Below are 21,325 nucleotides of genomic sequence, written 5' to 3'. Positions count from 1 at the left end.
TCTGCACTTCCAGACGGCAAATGAGGGGCTTAAGAGGATGTGTTCTGATTTTCGAAGAGAAATAGACGAGACAATCATCTGCATAAACTTAAAAGATGATTTAAAAAAAAAAAATGACAGCAAGTAGAACGAAAAAAACAAATCACCAGATGGAGGCGTCTGAGATGCTGTAGTAATATTAAATTTTTTAACTGAAATTTCTGCTACGTTTCAGGAGATTTCTCACTGACAACCAGAAGAAGGAGAAGCTCTGGTCTTTGATTGCTGAACTCAGAGCTCCAATTGGGATCATGAAAGCTGTTCTTATGAGCGACTGAACTTTGCTGTGGATTGTGTAAAATATTGAATTTTATGGTATGATGTTTGTGGTTATTATGGGCATTTTTAAGGAATATTTTTAAAAAATTTTGTATGTATGAGACCAAAGAAGGAGCTTTTGTTTAGAGGAAATATTTTATTTACAGCAGAATGAAAGTCAACATTATACAAGCATTTCTAAAAACTATACATGTATTTAAAAAAGTTTTATTAATGATGTCGATATGTTTTTTGTTCTCAGTCTAAATTTAGGAAGCTGAGCAGTTTTTGTATAAATAGTAACTGAAAATATTTTTCTAAAAAGGGTGCACAGCACTCCATTATATTTACTTAACAACCCAGAACAGCCAATCAAGAAAACAAAAACAAGATGGACCAATCAGAGGTCAGAAAGGCCTAAACCAGTCAGGTCCAGTTTTTTTTTTTAATTGATAAAAGTAAATGAAAAGAAATGTATTCTTGTGTCTTGTTTAGTTTGTTTGAATACCGAATAAAAACCTCCCCAACACGTCTGAATCCTTAAAGTCACAGTAACACTTTTACATTACATCTAATTATTAAGGCTAACAGATCTACTTTGGGCTTTTCAAGAAACAAAATACATCATCAGAAGACAAAAATACACAAACATTTCTTCATTTTCCAGATTTTTCTTTCTTTGCTGTTGGAGCCGATAACTTGATGCTTCCTTAGAGAATAAAAACGATGAGTGTCTTTGAAATGTTTTACAACAAACCTGAAGGCATTCTGAAGGAAAAAACTGCATCCATGTCAGCCAGGAGATTAGAGCATTGCAGCTTAAACGCTCTAAAATCTAAAATGTCTGAATGAAAATCTGCTGCAACCCATTCCTTCAACAGGAGTGTTTTAGCCACAAATACATTCTGTATCATAATCACTTAGTAATGATCGACTGATTCATGTTTGACCATAAAAAAAGAGATAGCGTTCCGTAGTATCTGCAGGGATATAGCTGCAGATATTTCCAGTTCTTCAGGCACTGGGTTGTGGCGACTGAAGTGGCGCCGCAGCGGCTCCTCAGACTTCCTGTCCTCTGTTGGCCTGTTTGGGTTAGAACCCGGTGGAGTGGACGCTGGGGATCGGGTAGAACTTGGAGATGCGACTCTGGGTGGACGGGTTAAGGCACTCGGACTCGCCGCTCATCTTGAAGAACACTTCCTGTTCCTGCAGCTTCCTGGCGAACTCCTCCTCCAACGCCTGCAAACAAACATCAGTTACCATGGAAACAAACAAGGCCATAGAAAGTGTTTTTTCAGACTCTATGGAGCAGAGAGTAGCACCGTAATGCTGCTGACTATGAGTTATCAAGCTAACTGTGCAGTTAGCTTGGTACCTGCAGCCTCTAACTAAACAGATTGCTAAAAAACTATAAAGTTCAGAGAGTTTTCCTTCTATATTTTTGTCCTGTTTTCACCAGTTTCACTTTAAAACTTAAAAATTATAATTCAGGTGCTTTTGTTTTGGGAAGCAGGTTGGGGTATATTCTACACATACTGAGGATCATATTAAACGCCCTTTGGCACCATCTAGTGGTCAGAGTTTTCAACACATGCCTAATTCATGATTATTCTGTTGCTAAATGTATGGCTGAAACGATTAATGGGATTAATCATGATTAATTGATTACAGAAATAATCATTTAAGTAGTAGTACATTAATTGTGAACTGGAATAAACACTCATAAAAAGCCATTTTTTTGAAAGAAGAACAAATTTAGAGCAATAACTAAGTCAAAAGTGTACAAAAAATACATACATTTTGCTTTTAAGATTAAAAGAAAACATCTGTGTAAACATGTTTTACCCAAAACTCCTCAGTGGCAGTTTTACGTTTACCTGTACAAGAATATCTATTTATCACCTTTTGCTATGCAATTCTTAATAGTTTTATCCAAAAATTAATCAACAAGTCATCCCTACACTGTGTTGATGAAAGAGCTGAGCTTTTCACATGTTGATATTATCGCTAGTTGTTATTAAATGCAATGTAGTCTTACTCTGAAATCCACTTGACATGAGAAAAGAGAATATGATTTGATCTCACTAAATAAATAAAATGCTGTCATCTGTGCGGGCGGTCTACCTTCTTCCTGGGCCGGAGCTTCTCCCTCCACTCCTTCAGCTCCACGCTGTGCTCCTCGTCCAGCTCCTTCAGCTTCTGGGTCTCATGTTCGATGAGCAGGTGACACTTCTCATTCTGAAACACAAACATCCCTTCAGCTCCTTCTGCTATGAAAACCCAACTTTAACACGGCTAAAGCAGTTTTCGAGGTGAGGACCTGCAGCTGCTGCAGCTCCCGGATGTTGGCGTCGCATTGCAGCTGCAGGTCTCTCATCTGGTTGTCGTGTTTCTGCTGCTGGTGGAGACGCTCGTTCTTCTGCCTCTTCTCTTCCTGAGCAGCAAACTGGGAACAGAGACAGTGATGAGGCCGGCTGGATTCATTCGCAGCTTCTCTCTGACTCGAGGTGCAATCCCACCTGCTTGACCCTGTCCCTCTCCTGCTCGGGGGTGATGAGCGCTGCGGTGATGCGGAGGCTCTTCTTGAACATGGCCATGCGCGTCTTGGCCTCGCTGCGTTGGATTTTGGGCAGCCGGGCTCGCTCCTGGTTCTGTTTGTTCTTCAGCTCCTCGATGAGACGCTGGTTGTAGCGCTGCATCTGCTCCATCTCCTGTGGGCACAAACCAGCTGCTGGGAAAGTTCTCAGAGCCACAAGACGGGTTTTACTTTGATATTTTGGAGCAGAACAACGAGGTGCTTCAAATTTCTGAATCATTTCCCTCTGCATGGTGATGAACTAACTGACTGAGGAAGCCACAGACTCCAGCTGATGTCCAGCAGCCCCAGCCATGTTTCTGTACCTTCTCATGTCTCTTCAGTAGCTGGTGTCTCTGCATGAAGTACTGGTCTTTCAGCTGCTGTTTGAACAGCTGGTGTTTCTCCTGCAGGTGGCGCTCTTCCATCTCCCACATTGCAGCTTCTCGTGCTGCGTGCAGAAACAAGAGAAGATAACAAATATGAGGCAGACTTCTATTAAATTGTTTAAATAAGAAATGTTTGCAGCCATCTGCTATAAAGATCTTATTTTATAAAGATCTCAGTTTATGACCTTTGAACCCTGTCACTTTCATTTCCAGTTAAAGCTGTTTAAAATGACCAACCCAAACCCGCATTTCTGAGCAGTGACTCATTTGTGCTGCATTCCAGTAACCTGGGAAATGGGAACTCCGAGCTGGTTTGATGTCAGAACCAAAGTGACAACGTTCTGGTTAAAAGTTAGAATTTCAACATGGCGACGCCCATAAACATCGTTTTACTTTCCATTAACGAACACCACTAAATTAGAAGATTTTCCCATTTATTTGTTATGAATTCACTGTTAACATCAGTTCTCAGTTAGCTGTGCTATCTGGTGGTGACATATTTAACATGTGGGCTCTTGGACGTTTCCGTTACAGCGGTGTTAAAGCTGAACCAGGGTTCACCTCTGAGCAGCTGCTGCTTGTGGTTCAGGCAGTCTCTCTCTATGGTGGCCAGCTCGTGCTTGTGCTGCTGGATTATTTTCTTCAGCGCGCTGTCCAGATCCTGCTGCTGCTTCTGGAGGAACTCCTGTTCCTGGATTCAGAAGAACACAGATGCTTTTTGAATAAAGGTCATTTCTGCACCAACATCAACGAGCGGGGCAGGCCCTCTGAGGTCAGATAAACGTGTCGCTTCCAGGCTCACAGCCAAACTGTCAGCCTAAGACCGGCTTGAGCTGCTAAACCAGACAGAAACACCTGCTGTTAATGAGAGCTTCACCTGTCGGCCATGTTATTTTGGGCTCAGCTAACTCAGAAGGAATCTGACCATAACGCAGTTAAATGGCCCAGACACTGAAAAACAGCCAGATGAAAAAACAGCTGACATGATGCATGTCAATCAGCTCTGACATCACAGAAACTCTGAACCAATGGGAGTCTGGATTATGATAACTTTCATCCTCATCTTTATTGTCCCTGAAGGCGACAATCTGGTAGGAAACTCAATAATCTGATCCATAACACTCTTCAGGGTAAATTTTATTTTATTTTTTTATTTTAAATGCTTTTCTTGGTAAAGAACCTCGACAGGCTATTTGTTGTGAATTGTAACTATAGAAATGAACTGAATTAACGAGGCCATAGACAAACTGCTTCTAACATTTTTTCTTAAATAGAAATTACTGATAAAAACAGACCAAATTACACAGAGTTTCCTCTAACATGCTGAATGGCTGCGCTGCTCCATGAGGACGATTCAAACCACTCAATCCTGACATCAGCCACTCACTGTGGATCACACTCCACTGTCCCCCCACACACACACTCAGACACCGAGCACTCAGGCTGGTGGAAGTGGCTTTAAACTACTATTGGTTTCATTAAACAGCTTCAAACATCAGAACAATGATGGCTCTGTGATTTAATGTAATAAACATTTTCCAGAGTCAGAGAGGGTTGAAACAGAAAACCCTCTTTAAGGCATTTCATTGTCACATGCTGCGGAGAAAGTCCGGCTTCCTGTTTGCTGCGAGGCAGGCGTGAACAAGAGAGGGAGCTATAATGTGGCAGAGCTGTGGACAGTGTAAGATTTAATCTGCCCTGGTGAGACAGACGCTGCAGAAACTCTGGAGGACAGATGAGGGCGCTGTTTGTGACAGAAGGAGGTGAAAGCGGTGGACTGCTGGGACTCACCTCTTTCTTGCGGTTCTTTAGCATGTTCTGGCACTTGGAAAGCTCCTTGTCCTGCTCAGCTTTGATGCGCTTGGCCTCGTCTCGCAGCCGGTTGGTGTGCTCCTGCTCCAGCCTCTCGATGGTCTGCTTCTGCTGCCGCTCCAGGTTCTCCACCTCCTGGTCGTACTGACGCTTCTTACTCTGTCCAACACAAACCGCTTCATCACTCAACCGTCCTCATACATCTCTGAGACTGTCTGACACACTGAAGCTCAGAGGTGTTGGAGGAAACATTGTGATGATAGAAGTCAGGAAAAGAGTGAGAAAAACTGTAAAATTGCAACAGAAAAGCAAAGTTTGGAGATTTTCCTTAATATGGAGGACAAACAGATATTATAAGCTAAACGTGTGTTTGTGTTTACAGCTCACTCATTGATGAGGATTTTTACTATCCTTGGCTGTGATTGGGGAATGATGGTGGATATTGGCTCTGACGATTTGATGGACGTCTCAATCATCTGAATCAACCAACGAGCTCCTGAGAAACTGTGTTGCTTAAATGCCTGGCCAGAAACCTGAAAGCTCTGAGGCTCAGAGACGCTTTGTTTGGCGTTGACTCTTATTTTGTTGTGAGGTTCGCCTGGATTTCTGTCAACCTAAACCTTGTAGTTCCTGAGATGTATTCAATTCATTTTGGATTGTTGTTTTTCGGGGAGATATTTCAAAAAAAGGCTGGGAGTTTAAAAGGTTAGCGCTGCTGTTGTGGCCAAAAACCAATATTTACAGATATATGCCATATATTAGGGCTGCACAGTGGCGCAGTTGGTAGAGCTGTTGCCTTGCAGCAAGAAGGTCCTGGGTTCGATTCCCGGCCCGGGGTCTTTAGTTAGCTGGGAGGCAGTGAAGTTCAGCAGTTTTTAGCTGAGATGATTAGGGTGATAACAGAAATGTTTGTAGCTATGGTGACCAGGTTCAGGAAGTTCACAGTGTCATGTGAGCAGGGGAAACGGCTCCCTGTGCTTATCTCTAAACAGAAACTACAGCTGCTGATGGAGCTGATCCGGTTTGAAAACAAGGCTGAAATGTTGTGCAGACTCACAGTGGTCTCTTGCTCACAGCGTCTGTAGATCTGCTCCTTCTGCTGCTGCAGCTTGTTGCTGAGCTGCTGCTGGGCTCTCTGCTCCTCCTTCTGCAGGAGACGCAGCTCCCTCAGCTCCTGCCGCCTGCAACAGGAGGAACAGTAAAGTCAGAAAGAATTTCCAGTTTAACTCATTTTCATATTATTTGCATAAAAAATGTTTGGTTTGAATGAAGTGACATGAGCACCTGAGGAATCTCATCTCCTCGTTCTTGGTGTCGTTGTCAGTGACGATCTTTGATGTTGTGACGCTCACTTCCACCCCGTCCACCATGAACTTACGAGTTTTCTTCAGGGTCTTCTTGTGCCGCTTGGAGTCCTGAGAAAAACAGCAAGCAGGTCAAAAAGGAAGAGGTCTTGCTGTGGCTTTATATGTGTGTTTCTGAGGCTTACCTGTATAGAAACAGAACCAGGCTCCTTTGTTTTGGACAAGAAGCTGGAAATGGACAGATTGAGGTCTACTGAGCTGTTGTCTGCAGCCGAACCTCTTCCTGAGTCAGAATCTCGCTCCTTTTCGTCTTTGGCTTTATCTGGAACCTTCTTCTCCTCTTCAAGGTTCATTCTGTCTTTTTCCACGGGCTGCTCTTCATTTTCCTTCTTCAGGACTTCCTGCTCTGGCTCAGGCAGAGTTAGAGTCACCTTAAGGTGTTTGTATCGATCTTCCTCTTCTTCCTGAGCTGGAGTGTTAGCTTCTGGTGCAGCAGGTGAGTTAATCTCCTGAGGAGGCCCAGGAACCTCGGCTGTGTCCACTTCCTTTTCATCCTCCACGTCTATCTCCAGCTGCTGCAGCTCCTTGGACGGCGTGTCTGGTTTGGCCTCTGACCCCGGTGAAGTGGCATCAGACACGGCCTCTGGAACGTTTTCCTCTGAAGGTTTCTCTTCATGTTCTTCTGGAATTGGAGTGTTTGGAGTTTCCTGTGGTTGCTCCTGTGTAGCAGGTTCCTCTGTGGAGACGGTTTCCCCCACATGGTTGGAGTCGGGAAGCTTGGCCGGGGAAGGAAGTGGTAGGATCGGTTCCATCTTCTCAGGAACTGATTCCAAGGGCGACAGAGGGATCTTTTCGTCCTCGGAGCTGGCGACGCTGACGTCAGATGGAGCCCGTTTGTGGCCCTGGAGGAACCATGCAGAAGTTACAACTGTCATATAAATGCAGAGTCAGCAGAAAGCAAAACATAAAAGGTAACAGCTTAAGGACTCAAAGGAACATGCCAAGCACGGATAAAGCACTGCCTGTCAAAACATTCTCTCTAAACAATTCAGCTCATGCTGTCTTCAACGTCATCCAACCTCCTCTGCAGGTTTCCTGCAGGTTTCACCAACTCCACCATTATGAAGGGAATTTAAAACTTGCACCTACACAGAAATGTGCAAACTTCGTCCAGCTAACTGGCAAAAAATTAACACTTACACATGACAGAAGCAAAAAAGTTAGCTATCAAGGCTATGTTAGCAGCGAGTTAGCAGTAGCAACCGTCTCGAGTCAATGAAGAAGACTGAGCGAGACTGAAACGTTTGCCTAACAGAAAAGTTTAGTGAGAAACAAAATGAAAATAATATGAGGTTAAATAGTGACAAAATTTAAGAGACAGACATCAGCTTAGTTTTTTAGATTGAATTTTAACCATTTTAGGAACCTTGATCTTAGACATTTGAAGAATGAGCAGATTCCATGCAGTCAGATCTTTAACTTATGTTTGAAGATTTATAGATGACACAAAAATTTATTGACACAAAAATACCTCAGCTGTTGCTGTTTCTGGTGTAGAAAGTTAAAACAGATGTGGTCTGCATAGAAACTGTTTTGTGTAAAATCTGTGTTGGTGTGGATGGATCTTCAATGTCTGAAATTTATTATTTTCACCAATTTTCTTCTAGATTCAGTTTCTTGTTTTCAAACTGCTGAATCCTCATTGTACAATTTCACTCATAAAGAGTAAGTTGAAACATTTATGACTTTAATGCGCTGCCAGCTTGGTACTGTGTTCCGGTCAATATGGATTTCATGCGGCCTTGAGGAGCTGCAGTCATGATAAACAATGGAGAGATCAAAGTGACCAAACAGGAAGGATGTTTATACAGAAACAGAACTAGAGCAATTAGTGTTTGTAGTGGCAGCATTCCCACGTCCTGCACCTTCTTGGTTTTTGAGGATGAAAACAATAACTGGGATCTTTAATTTTCCTTCAAGCAGAAATGCCGAGCCCATAAATCATGATCTGAAAAACAATGCTCTTTCTGCATACTTCATTTTCAAAACTCAACAAACACTGAACTTGAGTCTTTTTGAATTCCTGTTGGATTTTAGTTTCTGTTTCAAACAGAAGGCATACTTCTAAACCAATTCTGGTTTTGTTTTGATCATAAAGAGAAGATTTTTGGACAGCTGGTGGTACTTTGAGACATAAACTGTTTAATCTCCCTGCCTCCATATTGAATATGAGACTTTAGCCGTTTCTATTATGGTAAAATCAACAGATCTTACAGTCACAATAGATATTTAGCATTTTGTTTTTAATACAGTTAAAATACTCTTGAGTTATGAGTGAAAAGTATCAAATATTAACACTCAGCTAGACTCTTTTTTCCACGTCATAAATCTCCAGTAAAATAGACTTTGATGTAAATATCTACTCACCAGATGTGCCTCGGTCTCTTCCTCCTCCTCTTCCTCTTTGTGCTCTTCGATCTCCTCAGTGACCTCAGCCTTCGCCTCGGCTATCAGCTCCCTCAGCGGCCGGCTGTCAGTCACAGTCGAGACGAACGAATGCTGCACACAAGACAAGACCGAAGGGTTGTTGGTAGATAAAAACCAAGGTCATTCCAGGCATTGTTCATAAGCAATGAATAATGCCTGGAAATTGATTGAAAACTGACTGAAAATTTGACTGGAGACGGAAACGTAAAAAGAACTGCAGGAAATGGAAACCAAACTCAAAGACTCAGTCAATGATCAGCTGCTGTAAACCAGGGGTCTCAAACTCCAGTCCTCGAGCGCCGCAGTCCTGCAACTTTTAGATGTGCCTCTGCTGCAGCACCTGAATAGAATAATTAAGACCCTGGAGAACTGATCTACAGGTGGAGGTAATTAAGCCATTTCTTTCCAGTGTTTTGTACCTGCGGCACATATAAAAACTGCAGGACTGCGACTGGAGGACTGGAGTTTGAGACCCCTGCTGTAAACACTCAAACAATTAGAATAATGTGAAAATAATCAAGATGCCCCAACAAAAAACCCATGATAGAAAATAACATGATGAGAAGAGACTATGATTTGCTTAAGAACATGTTAAAGGCAAAATGGAGCAACATTTTTGTTTGTCTGATGACCCCAAACACTAAACTCAAACCAGCGTAAAGCTGAAGTGAAGTGGGTCGACATCTAGGTCTGTGCTGATAAATTGGCCCAGATGTTCTTAATTTTAAGATTTTGGTCGATTCTTACAAGTGAAATAGATCTTATCTACCTCGGCAAAGGTCTGAAAATCAGCCACTGTCCTCTTTTGCTCCGTTAGACATGGCTGACGACGACAATAGGCACCCCACTGTTGCTAACTTCATCGCTATATTTAGCAACTATTCTGACAAAAAACATAAATAAATAAAAATCTGTATTGGCAGATTTTTTTCAGCCAGAAACTGCAATTGTTGTGCCTCAAGTAACATTAAAACTGACGTTTCTGTCCTGGGCTGGAAACCCAGTTCAGAGGTAGCAGAAGCTGGTTGACTCCATGCAGTACAGATGTGAAGCCGTTTTTGGAAACAGAGGTTTTACAACCAAATCTTAGTGATTCACTAGAAGGTCAAATCATCAAGCAGTAAATATTTCAGTCTGAGCGTCTGCAAAGAGAAATGCAGAAGCTGCTATTACTAATCTTTTTTCTTTACTTTCCATTCATTGATAACAAATCTGAGAAGTTCTGTTTCAACCTTCTGATTTGTGTGCATGGATATAAAAACTATTATTCTATTACTGTAAACTGATCCCAGTTACAGATGCAAACGGCTCAAAGTTTAAGACTCTTGATAACAGCTCAAACACATTATGCATGACCAGCTGAGTGTTCAACACCAACCTTAACCTTCATCTGCCTACATGTAACAGTAAAACCATTTCAATCCATCAGCAAAATGCAAGATTTAAACACAGTCTCACCTTCTTCGGTTTAGAAATCTGCTGCATGTATTCTATGGCAGGCCTGATGATGTGAAGCTTCTTGGATATCAGGACCTTCATTGGCGGCAGGCCGCTGTTTTGTATTTTTAAGCCCATTGCGTCGTCTGTGAAGTACTATGATTTTCCCAGTGTGAATGAGGTAAAATGCGTCCGGCTGGCCTGCCTGTCTGCACACTGAGTGAATGAGCGGCTCTGGTTTAGCACCTTAAACCCCACGGAAAAAGCAAAGCCTGCTCTGCTGACGTCAGCTCCGGCAGAGGGATGAGTGTCAGTCCTACTGGGACAGACGGCTCAGAGCGTACAGAGCAGCTCAACATGTTTAACTGCGTTCTGATGGCAGGTGGTGCATGTGTGGAGGTGGGGGAGGAAGTGGCTTAGAAGTGGCCAGGTATTTGGGATAATCACACATTGAGAGATTTAGTTTTGGACAGACGGTACCTGAAGAAGCTGCGCTGCAGTCCATCTGCTGTCCAGGTTCTTGTCCAGGCAACGTTTCAGGAAGTCGCTGAACTCTGGAGACCTGGGCAGAGAAAACCCAAACATTCATTCAGCCGTTCACTCAGCCGTCAAACAGAAACATGGCAACTCACCAGCGCGACGGCTGCATCAGTGTGGGTGGGTCGGCCTTTGCGATCTTCAGCAGGACTCTCATGGGGTTCATCTCGTGGTTGGGGGGCTCGACCTGCGCCAGCTCGATTAAGGTGACCCCCAGCGACCAGATGTCGGCCTTGTAGTCGTATGGACGGTCCTTGGAGGTCTCACACATCACCACCTCAGGGGCCATCCTGAAAACATTCATCCAACCTTCAACTTTCATGTTTTATTAAAATGTTTTAACAAATTAAAATCTGAAATGTGTGCTGGGCTTTTTCTTTGTACAACATTGTACAACATTTGGGTGCAACTCTCCAGATAAAAACAATGTCTCACCTAAAACAACAGATTATAAATAATTGCTTATATAGCATTTATCCCTTGATAAAAAAAACTAACTGAAAACTGACCACTGACCAAATTGACCACTTAGCAGCATTCAGCATAGTGATGGCTGATGGATAAAAACTGGTTCTAATCTTTAAGGGATATCCACTCCTTGTAGAGCTGCTTCTTGGCACCAAGTCAAGTCTGTTTCCAGTTGGACCCGGTCAGGGCTGCCCTCTGTCCACCAGTCCTCTTTATGGTGTTCATCAATATGATGGAGGTGGCGGAGAGGAGGGAGTGTGTTATGTCACTGAGAACCTCAGGATCAGGCCATGATCTGCTGGGATGAGGGTAGGCTGCTCTCAAGCCTCTCCGGTTCTTTAACAGGTTCTTCTCCACTCTGTCCTGCTCAGATTCGTCTCCGTTAGCAGATCACTCAGGTTCTTCCCGTGTATTGTGTACTAACAATTTGATTGGTAGCTCAATGCATGTATTGATGTGTGCAAATCTCCAAACAACAACATCTCAACTACTGCGTTGTTCCAGTGGAGATGTCGCCTGTTATCAGAGAGCTGCTCAGAGTGGAGGAGTTTAGTCATGACCAACGTCAGGAAAATATGCGTCCGTGTTTGGAGCAGAATAACTGCAATTCTGCAGCCCTGCAAACTGCATGCGTCTTGGAAGAACTGGAAAGTAATGAAGAAATGAGAAACTGTCCAGCTGTGGTCAATGTTCTGTTTGAGATAATTGTTGTTTTCCATAACTGGTGTGAAACGCTGAAAGCTGCTCGGAGTTGATGGGAAGATGAAGCTAAATACACATCAGACATGACAGAAAACCTGCTGGATGCTGCATATAATTTTTAGGTATAATTGGACAAAGGTTTGACTCAAGCAGGCACAGAAAACTTATCAGATCTATATTGCAAAACAAAATAAAAAAAAAATAAAAAACTCAAAAACTTTGTATAATTTTTCTTCTTCCTCACACCTATGGACAACTTTCAAACACATAGAAGCCTAATGAAATACATAGAAGCTTATAAAAAAGCTCATAAATGCTTCTGTGCAGCTCTGTGTTTTCTGGGAAGTTTATTTTTTATAAAATGTTGCATTAAAATAGAGGAATTATTCCTCCACTTACCAGTAAGGCGTTCCAATGAAAGAATCTCTCCGCTGAAGCGTCTTTGTGTTTTTGGCCGACACGCCAAAATCAGCTGAAAGCCACAAAACCCAGAAATGAGTCAGAATAACTGAATCGGGAGACTTTGGGTCATGTGAAAGCAACAGTCTGATTTTTCTGCAGGCAGATACCCGGACAACTCTGTGTGTGTTATGTCATTGGACAAAATGTCTGCAGTGTATTATTTCACCATGACTCATGCCACTCTGAATAAACCTGCATTACTGCAACTTCTGTGGTCAGCAGCATCAAATGATGGATGCCGAACAGGAAAGCCACAAACCAATAAGATACTGAGGCGTCACGATTCATTCGAAGCTCTTATTATTAAATAGTCTGAATCTTTAGGTTTCTCTGTGGTTGATTCTGTATTTATTTGGTAAGAGTCTGTCAGTATTTCCTATCTTGGTAATATTTGCTCATTCTGGTTTCCTAAAGTAGATTTTCTGGATTCTGACTGAGCCATGAAAAAGTTGATTCTTTAAACTGTATTTAAGGTTTTATCAGCTATTATTACTGATAGATGAAAGTGTTCAGTTTGTACAAATGAGCACGAAGCTAGACAGGCCAATATTCTTTCTTCTATTTAGTCCAGATGCTTGAGATAAACCACTGGAAAGGCGTCACATGAACATACTATGGGTCTAAATGACCAAGGCTAAAATAATGGGAGTTAAAAACTACTGAAGTGGCAGAACTGTGTTTATGACCTAACCCTTTGTTTTAAAAATGAAATAATTAAGTAACCATTTGAGGAAAACATCACAAGAGTATATCAGGTATCTAAAATGTTGAATTATTGGTAAATATTTGCAGTATCTGTTGGTGGAGGTTGGATTCATGTGAAGAACAGAGCCGTTGTTTACAACACGGGACGTCATGGCGCTGTCACCAGCTGGCTCTTACCCAGCTTCACATCTCCGTCCAGAGTGAGGAGGATGTTGCCGGCCTTCAAGTCTCTGTGGATGATTTTGTTTTCGTGAAGGTAGACGAGCGCCTGCAAGGTCTGCTTACACACCACCCGGATCTGCGGCTCGGTCAGGGGTCTCTCCAGCTCTGCACAGAAGAGGGACGGTTGCCATGAGCATGTGCTTTAAATCAGCTCAGCATGGCATGCTAATGTAGCCTAATTATAGGAGGCGATACGGCCTAAACCACAATTAAAGTCTTGCAGAAAGCAAGGAAGAAAGCGACCATGTGGGTGGTCCGCTGAGGCCTTTTTTCACTTTCGCTGCCGGTTCGAGCCGTTTCCCTGTTGGTGAAACAACCTGTGATAAAAGGTGGAACTGCTGACTCACCGAGCATGACGGCATCCACTGCCCCTCCTGCACAGAACTCTATGAGGATCTGCCAACGACAGGAGAAAACACAGGACCAGCTTTAGCTTCCTAACATGTGCTTTACTTCAAATACAACACACATCAAGCTCATAGAAGATTTGACCTTAGCCCTACTTTAACAGCTTTTTTTTTTATATATAACCAGACTATTGAGTGTGCCCAAAATAACCTTTAATTGTCCACAAGTGACCTCTCCAGTATCTTCAGAATGGTTGTTGAAGTAGTTTCTTACATGTGAAGGATTTTATTTAGCAAATTTGTAAGTTTGTCAGGAATAAAATAAATAATTATTTCAATTCAAACCAAAAGTACTCTATTTATCCTAAAGGCAAATTAAACTCATGTCATCAAAGCTTCTTCAAAACGTCGTTGTAGATGCAAAGGACTGTTTGGGCAGCAGTTGGCTAACACATCTCAACTGTTATAAACTTGTTATAAAGTGTAATATTTACAGAGGAATACTGTGCAGCCCTTACAGTAACAATAACTCTCAAATACAGACAACAATACCTGCAACATTCACAAGGAAAGATAAGATCAGTGCAGATTAATTATTTACAGCATACAAGGTGCTACTCAGGTCAGCTATTCAAAATTCCTGTTTTTTATATCGTAATAAATATCTTAGGGATAGAAAATATTGTAATTCCAGATTTTTTCCCCAATTTCGTGCAACTCTGATTGAAACTGCAGGATTTTAGGCTTCAGGGTAATCACTTGGAAAAAGGAGCTTCGGTGACTCAGAATGCAGCTGAACCATAAGACAGAAACTGTTGCTGGTTTCAAACAGAAATATTCATTTCTTCCTAGAACCTTCTGGAGCTAAAAATACAAAAACAACCAAACATTGGCTGAAACAATGTGGGAACGAACCACCACCCAGTATTCATGAATGAAACAGTCTTAAAGGCATTCAGAGGCTTCAGTGTGGCGGCTGACGTAAGAGGATTGAGGCTTTCCACACTGCCAGACCTCAGGCCCTCTGCTGCTGATAGGATTACAGTTTGTATGAACGGAGAGCCTTCTGCAGCATCTGGAGTTTCTACTGAGCAGCACAACATTCACACCGCCTCCGGCCCACAATGAGATTGAGAAATATTGGCCGAGTGTTACTATCTGAATAAAAGAGAAGTAAAGTTACACTTCTGCAAAATTAGAAACCTTTTGTGGTTTACACATGTGCCGAAGTGTTTGATATGGTCAGCCGGCTTTTAAATAGAAAGTGACAAACTCCTAACAACAACAAGGAAAAGCTTCAGTGGAATTCCTGAGCTCACTTGAGATTTTCAGGACCACCCCACTTCCAACAACAAAGACGCTCCAGGCCACACACCACCCCTGTCTTAGAGCGCTCCTGGCTGCTTCTGGTGTTCCTCTGTTGTTTTAGAGGCTCTGCTGCGGCACAATGGCCGCCAGAGGCTATTCAACGCAGCAGCGTGAACAGAGGAACCACAGGCCAGGGCTGCGGCTTCCTCCCCACTTGTTTATTTGACACATTCACACTGAACTCCATTTAGAACAGTGACCACTTGTTTTCCAAGTCATTCATGTGACACAAAGAGGGCGGATGTGGTTGAAGGTGATTTCACCTGAAATGTTGTGGAGAAGAGCAGCGACTGGAATGACAGAGATGTAGCAGTGAGGAAACGCAGCGCAGTAACAGCCGTGAAGCGGCCGCCTCTGGGGTTTTCACAGAATAAAGTCTTTCATCAGGAGAAGGAAACGTACTAGAGTCAGTCTCCTCTTTGCATGAACAGGTGCGACATGAGGAGGAAAAGGAGAAAACTCTACCTCCATCAGAATGAGCTTATTGTTTGGAGGACAATGGGGAGGAAAAGGGCAGAGCGCTCAACACAGCACTGAAATGAAACACCAGCTGATCATGAGGGTTAACAGCGTTCAGAATGCCTTTTCAGCTGTTTGTGTGCTGACTCACAGGAGCGCCATGGTGATGTTTCTGTGTCATCTCCTGTTCAGTATATCTGCCCTTTGACCTGTCACACTCAGATTATTTGCATGGTAGAAAAAAGAAAGCTCTGTTACTGTTTCTGTTTCTTTCAGTCCAAGTCTGCTAACCTCTCAGGCTGGATATTAATATATGAGGACAAACAATAAGAGATACAAGTGAAATATTAGACATGAAAAAAATCAGATTAATGTTTTAAAGGAACGAGTAAGAAAATGAAAAACAAAAGTCTCATGTTCAGAGCGAACAGATTATAAACTGGTATGATGATTAACAGCTCCTAAAGCTGCTTGTTGCTGCAGCTCATGTGAACTTTAACCACATTTTATCCCACAATGCAGCAGTAATAAAAAAAAATAAAAGAAAAAGGAATTTCACAATATTTTTTTATCAGATGATGCAACGTAAAGACAGGGAGACGGGATGAATGTTTGCGCAACACAAACTATCCAATTATTCATATTTGATATATGATTAATTAATTTAACTGGAAAAAGCTGTGAAGATACTGAACTGATTGTCTTCCACCCAAATGGACCAATAAGTCATTCAGTCTGAAGCAGATTTGTCCCTGCAGAAAAAAGAAGAGGAACATGAAGCTGCTGCTTCCCTCCTGCTGATACAGACTGCTGGACAGCTGTTGAGTCCTTTTCCTTTTTTGTTTTCTTTTTTTATGTGTTTTATTATATAAACCTTTCCTTCATACATAGAAAAAAGAATTCCAGCCTTTACTGGAAATGAGATGGTTTTAACCTGATAACTAGGAGAGCCCCAGCAATGTCTTCCATCCAGGAAGGAAAACTCTGGTCGGGAGTTTAAACTGGTGGTTGGCGGTTCAGTGACAGGCTCACCACCAACACATTTAGCTCTGTCACAAACAAAGATGACCTACGATGGAAATAGAGCAGCGTCTGAAAAGGTCTGAGTAAACGGTGCCGTTTGATGCTCCCACAGACATGGAGCAGCTTTTCCTCATCCTCCTCTTTGTCTTCCAGATTGATAATAAAAACAGTGACATCCCAAAACTGTCGTCCATTTTGTTGTTTTGTTCTCTGTTTGACCTTTCTGACAGTTTTCATACAGTCCACCATCTTCTAAATATGTATTCTCCAGAAACCAATCTTCATGCTACCTTGGAGATTGAAACCTTTTTCTCCAGCCTCGCTGATTAGAGGTTTTCTTATGGATTATGTTCAGTCCCAACTCCTTGACTTCCCTTCACAATGTGCTCTTATTGTCACTTTTACACCATTCTGAGTTCTACTGTTGTCCTTTTTTCATTTGATAAAGCTTTGAAGTGCTCACCTATCACCAACATTCAGTTTTTTTTTCCTAACCACATTTCTTCCTGAAAGACGATGGTTAGGGTCCCTTGAAATTAGGAGTACACTGATTTATTGACGTTGATTTCCTTAATTTTGGGAGATCGGCCGATACTCAAGTGTGAAGCTGGTCTTATCAACCTCAGCAAACGTCTAAAAATCAAACACTGTCCTGTTCTCCTGTGAGAGAGGTTTGACCGACAGACCGGACCACCAGCTCATGTCTGCACGTTAACAATAGTCACCCCACTGTTACCAACTCAGCGACTTTCTTGCTAAATTTAACAACATTTCAGACAAAAAAAATTGGTATCAGTCAAAATCAAAATCGGCAGGTCAGGATTTTTGGAAATCGGTAATCACTGATTGGACAGAAAACTGCAGTCGGTGCATCCCTGTTTGAAATCCATTACTTTAGTTATACTTTATCCACAATTAAATTTTTCTGAATTCCATTTTAAGCATGAGGTCCTGGTTCTACACTTTCCTTCAAGGTTTTGAAAATGTATTGGACAGTTCTCAGCCCAGTTTTAGTTGTTTCTGCCTCTGCTGGATGGAAGTGATCTGATCCTCTCAAACAGACCGACATCTTTTCCTCAGCCACAGGGTGTGTCTTTTACATGCTTGCGTAAGAAATGAGAAGCTACTCATTGCATCAGGTTAAAGAACTCATTGCATCTGAAAGATAATGGCCTGCAGTAATTATTATCATAGGAGGCTTGGATCTGTTTGCTTTGAAGCAAAGTTCCCTTTCCTGTAGCAGAATGTTTTCATTTGAACATGAGCATGTTGACAACAAACCAAATCCTATTGATGCAGCTTGTCAGATTTTTTACTTTTCTAACAAGCTTGAGGTGAAATGACATTCTTCAGATGAATAAAGCATTACTAACATTTGCTTTACAAAACCTTCATTCAAAAAGCCAAACTAATCTTTTTGAAGTATTTTCCTTCCCATTGTTGAGGTTTTGGATAAGAGGAAATGGTGCTGAACCAGTCACTCACCCACAGCTTGCTCTCGTAGTAAAAAGCGTCCAGCAGTTTGACGATGTTCTGATGATCGCAGGAGGCCAGGATGTCGATCTCCACCATGTAGTCCTCCAGCTCCTCCTCTGTCTTCGTATCGATGACTTTGGCAGCAGCGAGGACGCCCGTCTGCTTGTTCTGAGCCTGAAGATGAAAACACATCAATTTAATCCTTATTCCTTTCTTTATACAAGGTTCAGGCAGGTTATACAAAAAACACACACATGCCAGAACCATCAGAGCCAGTAGGACGGTAACAACAGTGTAAAATCCCTCACTATACGTGGTGTTGAAGTGGAAATTCCTTCGGACTGTTTTGGCTCCTCAGCAGACAGGATGTACTCAATGAAGTCGCCGCTGCGATATGGGATGCAGCCACTTCCTGCTGATTCACAGCTCCACAGTGAGCTATCAACAGCATTTAAAACTTAATAAACTCCCATCACTTCTGCAGCTTACAGTGTGAGCTTCACTGTGAAGCAGACAGAGGCATGGAGTTGGAACGGCAGAGTTTAATATTTCTGGATAATTATATAATTTGTAGGCTCTTCTCACCTGACTGCAGCTGGAAATATGAGCCATCATAACGTCATGTTGTCCAAATATTGCACTGCTCTAACTTTAAATGCCTCTTTACTGTCCAATGGAAATACATTTTATTCAAAATTACATAAATATTGTAATTAAAAGATTTTTTTAAATTACTCCAAATGAATACAAAAAACTATTAATATCAAAAACTGATTTTTTTTTTTTTAATTGTGGATATTACTTTGTAGGTTTTACTTATTTGTTTAATAATGCTACTTTACAGTCTGAGGATCTTTTTATTCCATATTCTCACATCCTTAAATAGGGCAGGTTTGGCCACAAATTAAAACACTATTATACGTTAAAAAAATAATCAAATAATAAATGCTAAAATAAATAAATAAAACTGTTATTGACCATATATGTGACTGAACTGATTTTTTTCTACCATTTTTGTAACAAGTCAAAACAGAATAAATCATATCTAAAACAAATAATCAAGAAGAAATGTGCATCCTATAATTCCATCATTTTATTTAAGAATACAAAAAGTTATTGAGTCTTGGATATAAAATGCCGTCACTGAAGAGCGAAAATAGACATTAACGTGATTTGTGTCTTTGCAGCAATCCCTCATACAGAGCGTGCATGTTGCAACAGTGGAGAGGAAATCTCCCCTGTAACAGGAAGAAACCTCCAGCAGAACCAGAACCTGGCTCAGAACCAGAACCTGGCTCAGAGTGAACGGCATTCTGCCTTAACTGACTGGAGGGTTGAGAAGACAATGATCGTCATCAGAACTAACAAATACAAATCTCTTAAAAAAGGTGGGCAATTTTAAATAAAAACATTGTCATAAAAGAAAACAAATGTGCAGATGAGATGAAGCATTCGGCAACTTTGCTGAATGCTTCATCTTCCAGTTCTCCAACTATTTCCCAAATTTCCAATCCATTTATTTAAGTTTTTCTCCCCTCCAGGGGGTCTTTTTGTGGGCTCTAGTGTCCCTTATATGAAAGTAGACTGACAGGAAAGGGGGAGGAAAACATGCAGCAAATGTTGCCGGGTCCAGGAATCGAACCCGCGACAAGAGATTGATTTAGAGGACTCAAGGCCTCCAAATGCGGGTCGCCCTATCCCCTACACCACCACGGCACGCCCTCCACTCCATTTATAAAATGAAAATGGGTTTTTGTTTTATAGTTTAGATTTTTGTGCATATTCTTCATTCATAAAATGAATGAATGTTATATTCTGCTGGTTTCCCTCAAAACAGCTCCATACTTTTCCAGCATGGTGACGCCACCCTCAGTCTGAGCTTACCTGAATAATATTTCTCTTTCTGACTGCAGAGTAATTGGATTTTCTTTTGTACTTTCTGTTTGTGGTGTTGATGATATGTTGCTCTGGTAGGGCTAAATGTTAGCATTGGGGTTATTATAAGTCTGCCTGGTGATTATTCTCAGTGCAGGTAGCAGGTGATGCAGGAAGAATTGTTAGAATAATTGTTGACTTTAAAATAACCTAAATGAAACCGCTTGTTGATCTTTGATACTAAAATCTGACTTTTCCACTTCAGTTTACCTGGTACTTTGCTAATAAAGTGGAACAAATAAAGACATACAAACAGAAATGCTCAAAAAACTCATCATTTGCTTCATGCCTTCTACAATGCCACCAGAGACGTGTAGATTGGGGAGTAGATTTTATTTTGATTAAATTATTTCTCTAAAATTACCAAACAAATAGAACCCCTGACCATGATGTGTTCTACAGGTAATAACTATATTTAACCTGGGTTTGATTGAATTCACAGAAACGTTATGTTAGCAGCTTTAAATTATGAATTATTGAAATGAAGGTTGGCATTTTTAAATAATAACACTGACATAAAATAAAACAAATGTACAAAAGTCAAGAGGAAACCAACCTTAAAAACTTTTCCGAACGCTCCATCTCCCAGTTCTCCAACTATTTCCCAAATCTCCTCTGGGTTTTCATCCCTGCGCACATGTTCGTATTGCTTCTTCTTCTTCTCCACTCCCAGTTTAAATATCTTACGGAAATTAAAAAACGACATAATGTCTCCTGCTTGAAAGTTCATTAAGGAGTAAGACAAAACTGCAGGTTTGGAGCAGGTTAATATTGTCCCATTGGGAATACAAACTCAAAAGCTTCCATAACAGTCCAGAACCAAACCTTAGCTTAGCCTTTGACACCAATCTGACCAGTCTACCCAGTGGCTATTTCACTCATAATATAAACTCTTTGTACACACAGAAAAATAACCACTAAAATCTTAACCGTTTTGCAGCAAGTAAAATGTGTATAATTTTTTTCTTCTTTCTTAAAAAAGTAACTGTTTCGGGAATCTCGTCGTTGTTCCAACTGGCCCGACAACCCAGTCTGTCTGTGGGTCTCTTTCTTCAACAAAAAAACACACACATACAAAAGACAAAAATCCCCCCCAAAAAACAAGCACTGTCCAAATCCTCACGTTGTTTTCGACAAAAGTCCCTCAATACAGTCTAAAAAGACACCAATAAACGCAGTTTATCCACGGTTTAGTGTTCGTTAAAGTCGTTAAAACGGTCATCTTTTTCCGGAGCGGGTCGGGCTGCTTGGTGCCTCGTAGCGGATTTAGTGACCGAGCGCGTTCACGCACACCACAGCGCGTGCCCCCGGTTTCTTTTC

General features: G+C 41.6%; 2 protein-coding genes across 5 annotated transcripts in view; one reads left to right on the top strand and one right to left on the bottom strand.

The window, feature by feature from the left end:
• The window catches only part of col17a1a (collagen, type XVII, alpha 1a), a 19,048-nt gene extending 18,221 nt beyond the window's left edge, over positions 1-827 (top strand). For 3 of the 4 annotated variants that reach the window (XM_044114861.1, XM_044114864.1, XM_044114860.1), the window contains one exon: positions 215-827. In XM_044114861.1, coding sequence (XP_043970796.1) covers positions 215-261 — 47 coding nt within the window. In that variant the 3' untranslated portion in view covers positions 262-827. The remainder of the gene's footprint in view (positions 1-214) is intronic. The other variant, XM_044114862.1, reaches the window with a different exon arrangement.
• On the bottom strand, positions 435-21,325 carry slkb (STE20-like kinase b). Its single transcript, XM_044114865.1, has 18 exons — positions 20,562-21,325; positions 18,080-18,244; positions 13,745-13,793; positions 13,353-13,502; positions 12,408-12,480; positions 10,934-11,128; positions 10,782-10,863; positions 8,805-8,936; positions 6,563-7,279; positions 6,358-6,488; positions 6,131-6,254; positions 5,053-5,232; positions 3,823-3,952; positions 3,199-3,323; positions 2,817-3,008; positions 2,618-2,743; positions 2,422-2,535; positions 435-1,536 (listed from the first exon to the last, which is right to left on the bottom strand). The coding sequence occupies exons 1-18, from the start codon at positions 20,733-20,735 to the stop codon at positions 1,390-1,392; spliced, it is 3,006 nt and encodes a 1,001-aa protein (XP_043970800.1). The 5' UTR covers positions 20,736-21,325; the 3' UTR covers positions 435-1,389.

Source organism: Gambusia affinis, linkage group LG04 (assembly GCF_019740435.1).
Source record: "Gambusia affinis linkage group LG04, SWU_Gaff_1.0, whole genome shotgun sequence".
In the NCBI taxonomy this organism is placed as follows: domain Eukaryota; kingdom Metazoa; phylum Chordata; class Actinopteri; order Cyprinodontiformes; family Poeciliidae; genus Gambusia; species Gambusia affinis.
The sequence above is the reverse complement of the archived record's forward strand: the minus strand, read 5'-3'. Positions and strand labels throughout refer to the sequence as shown.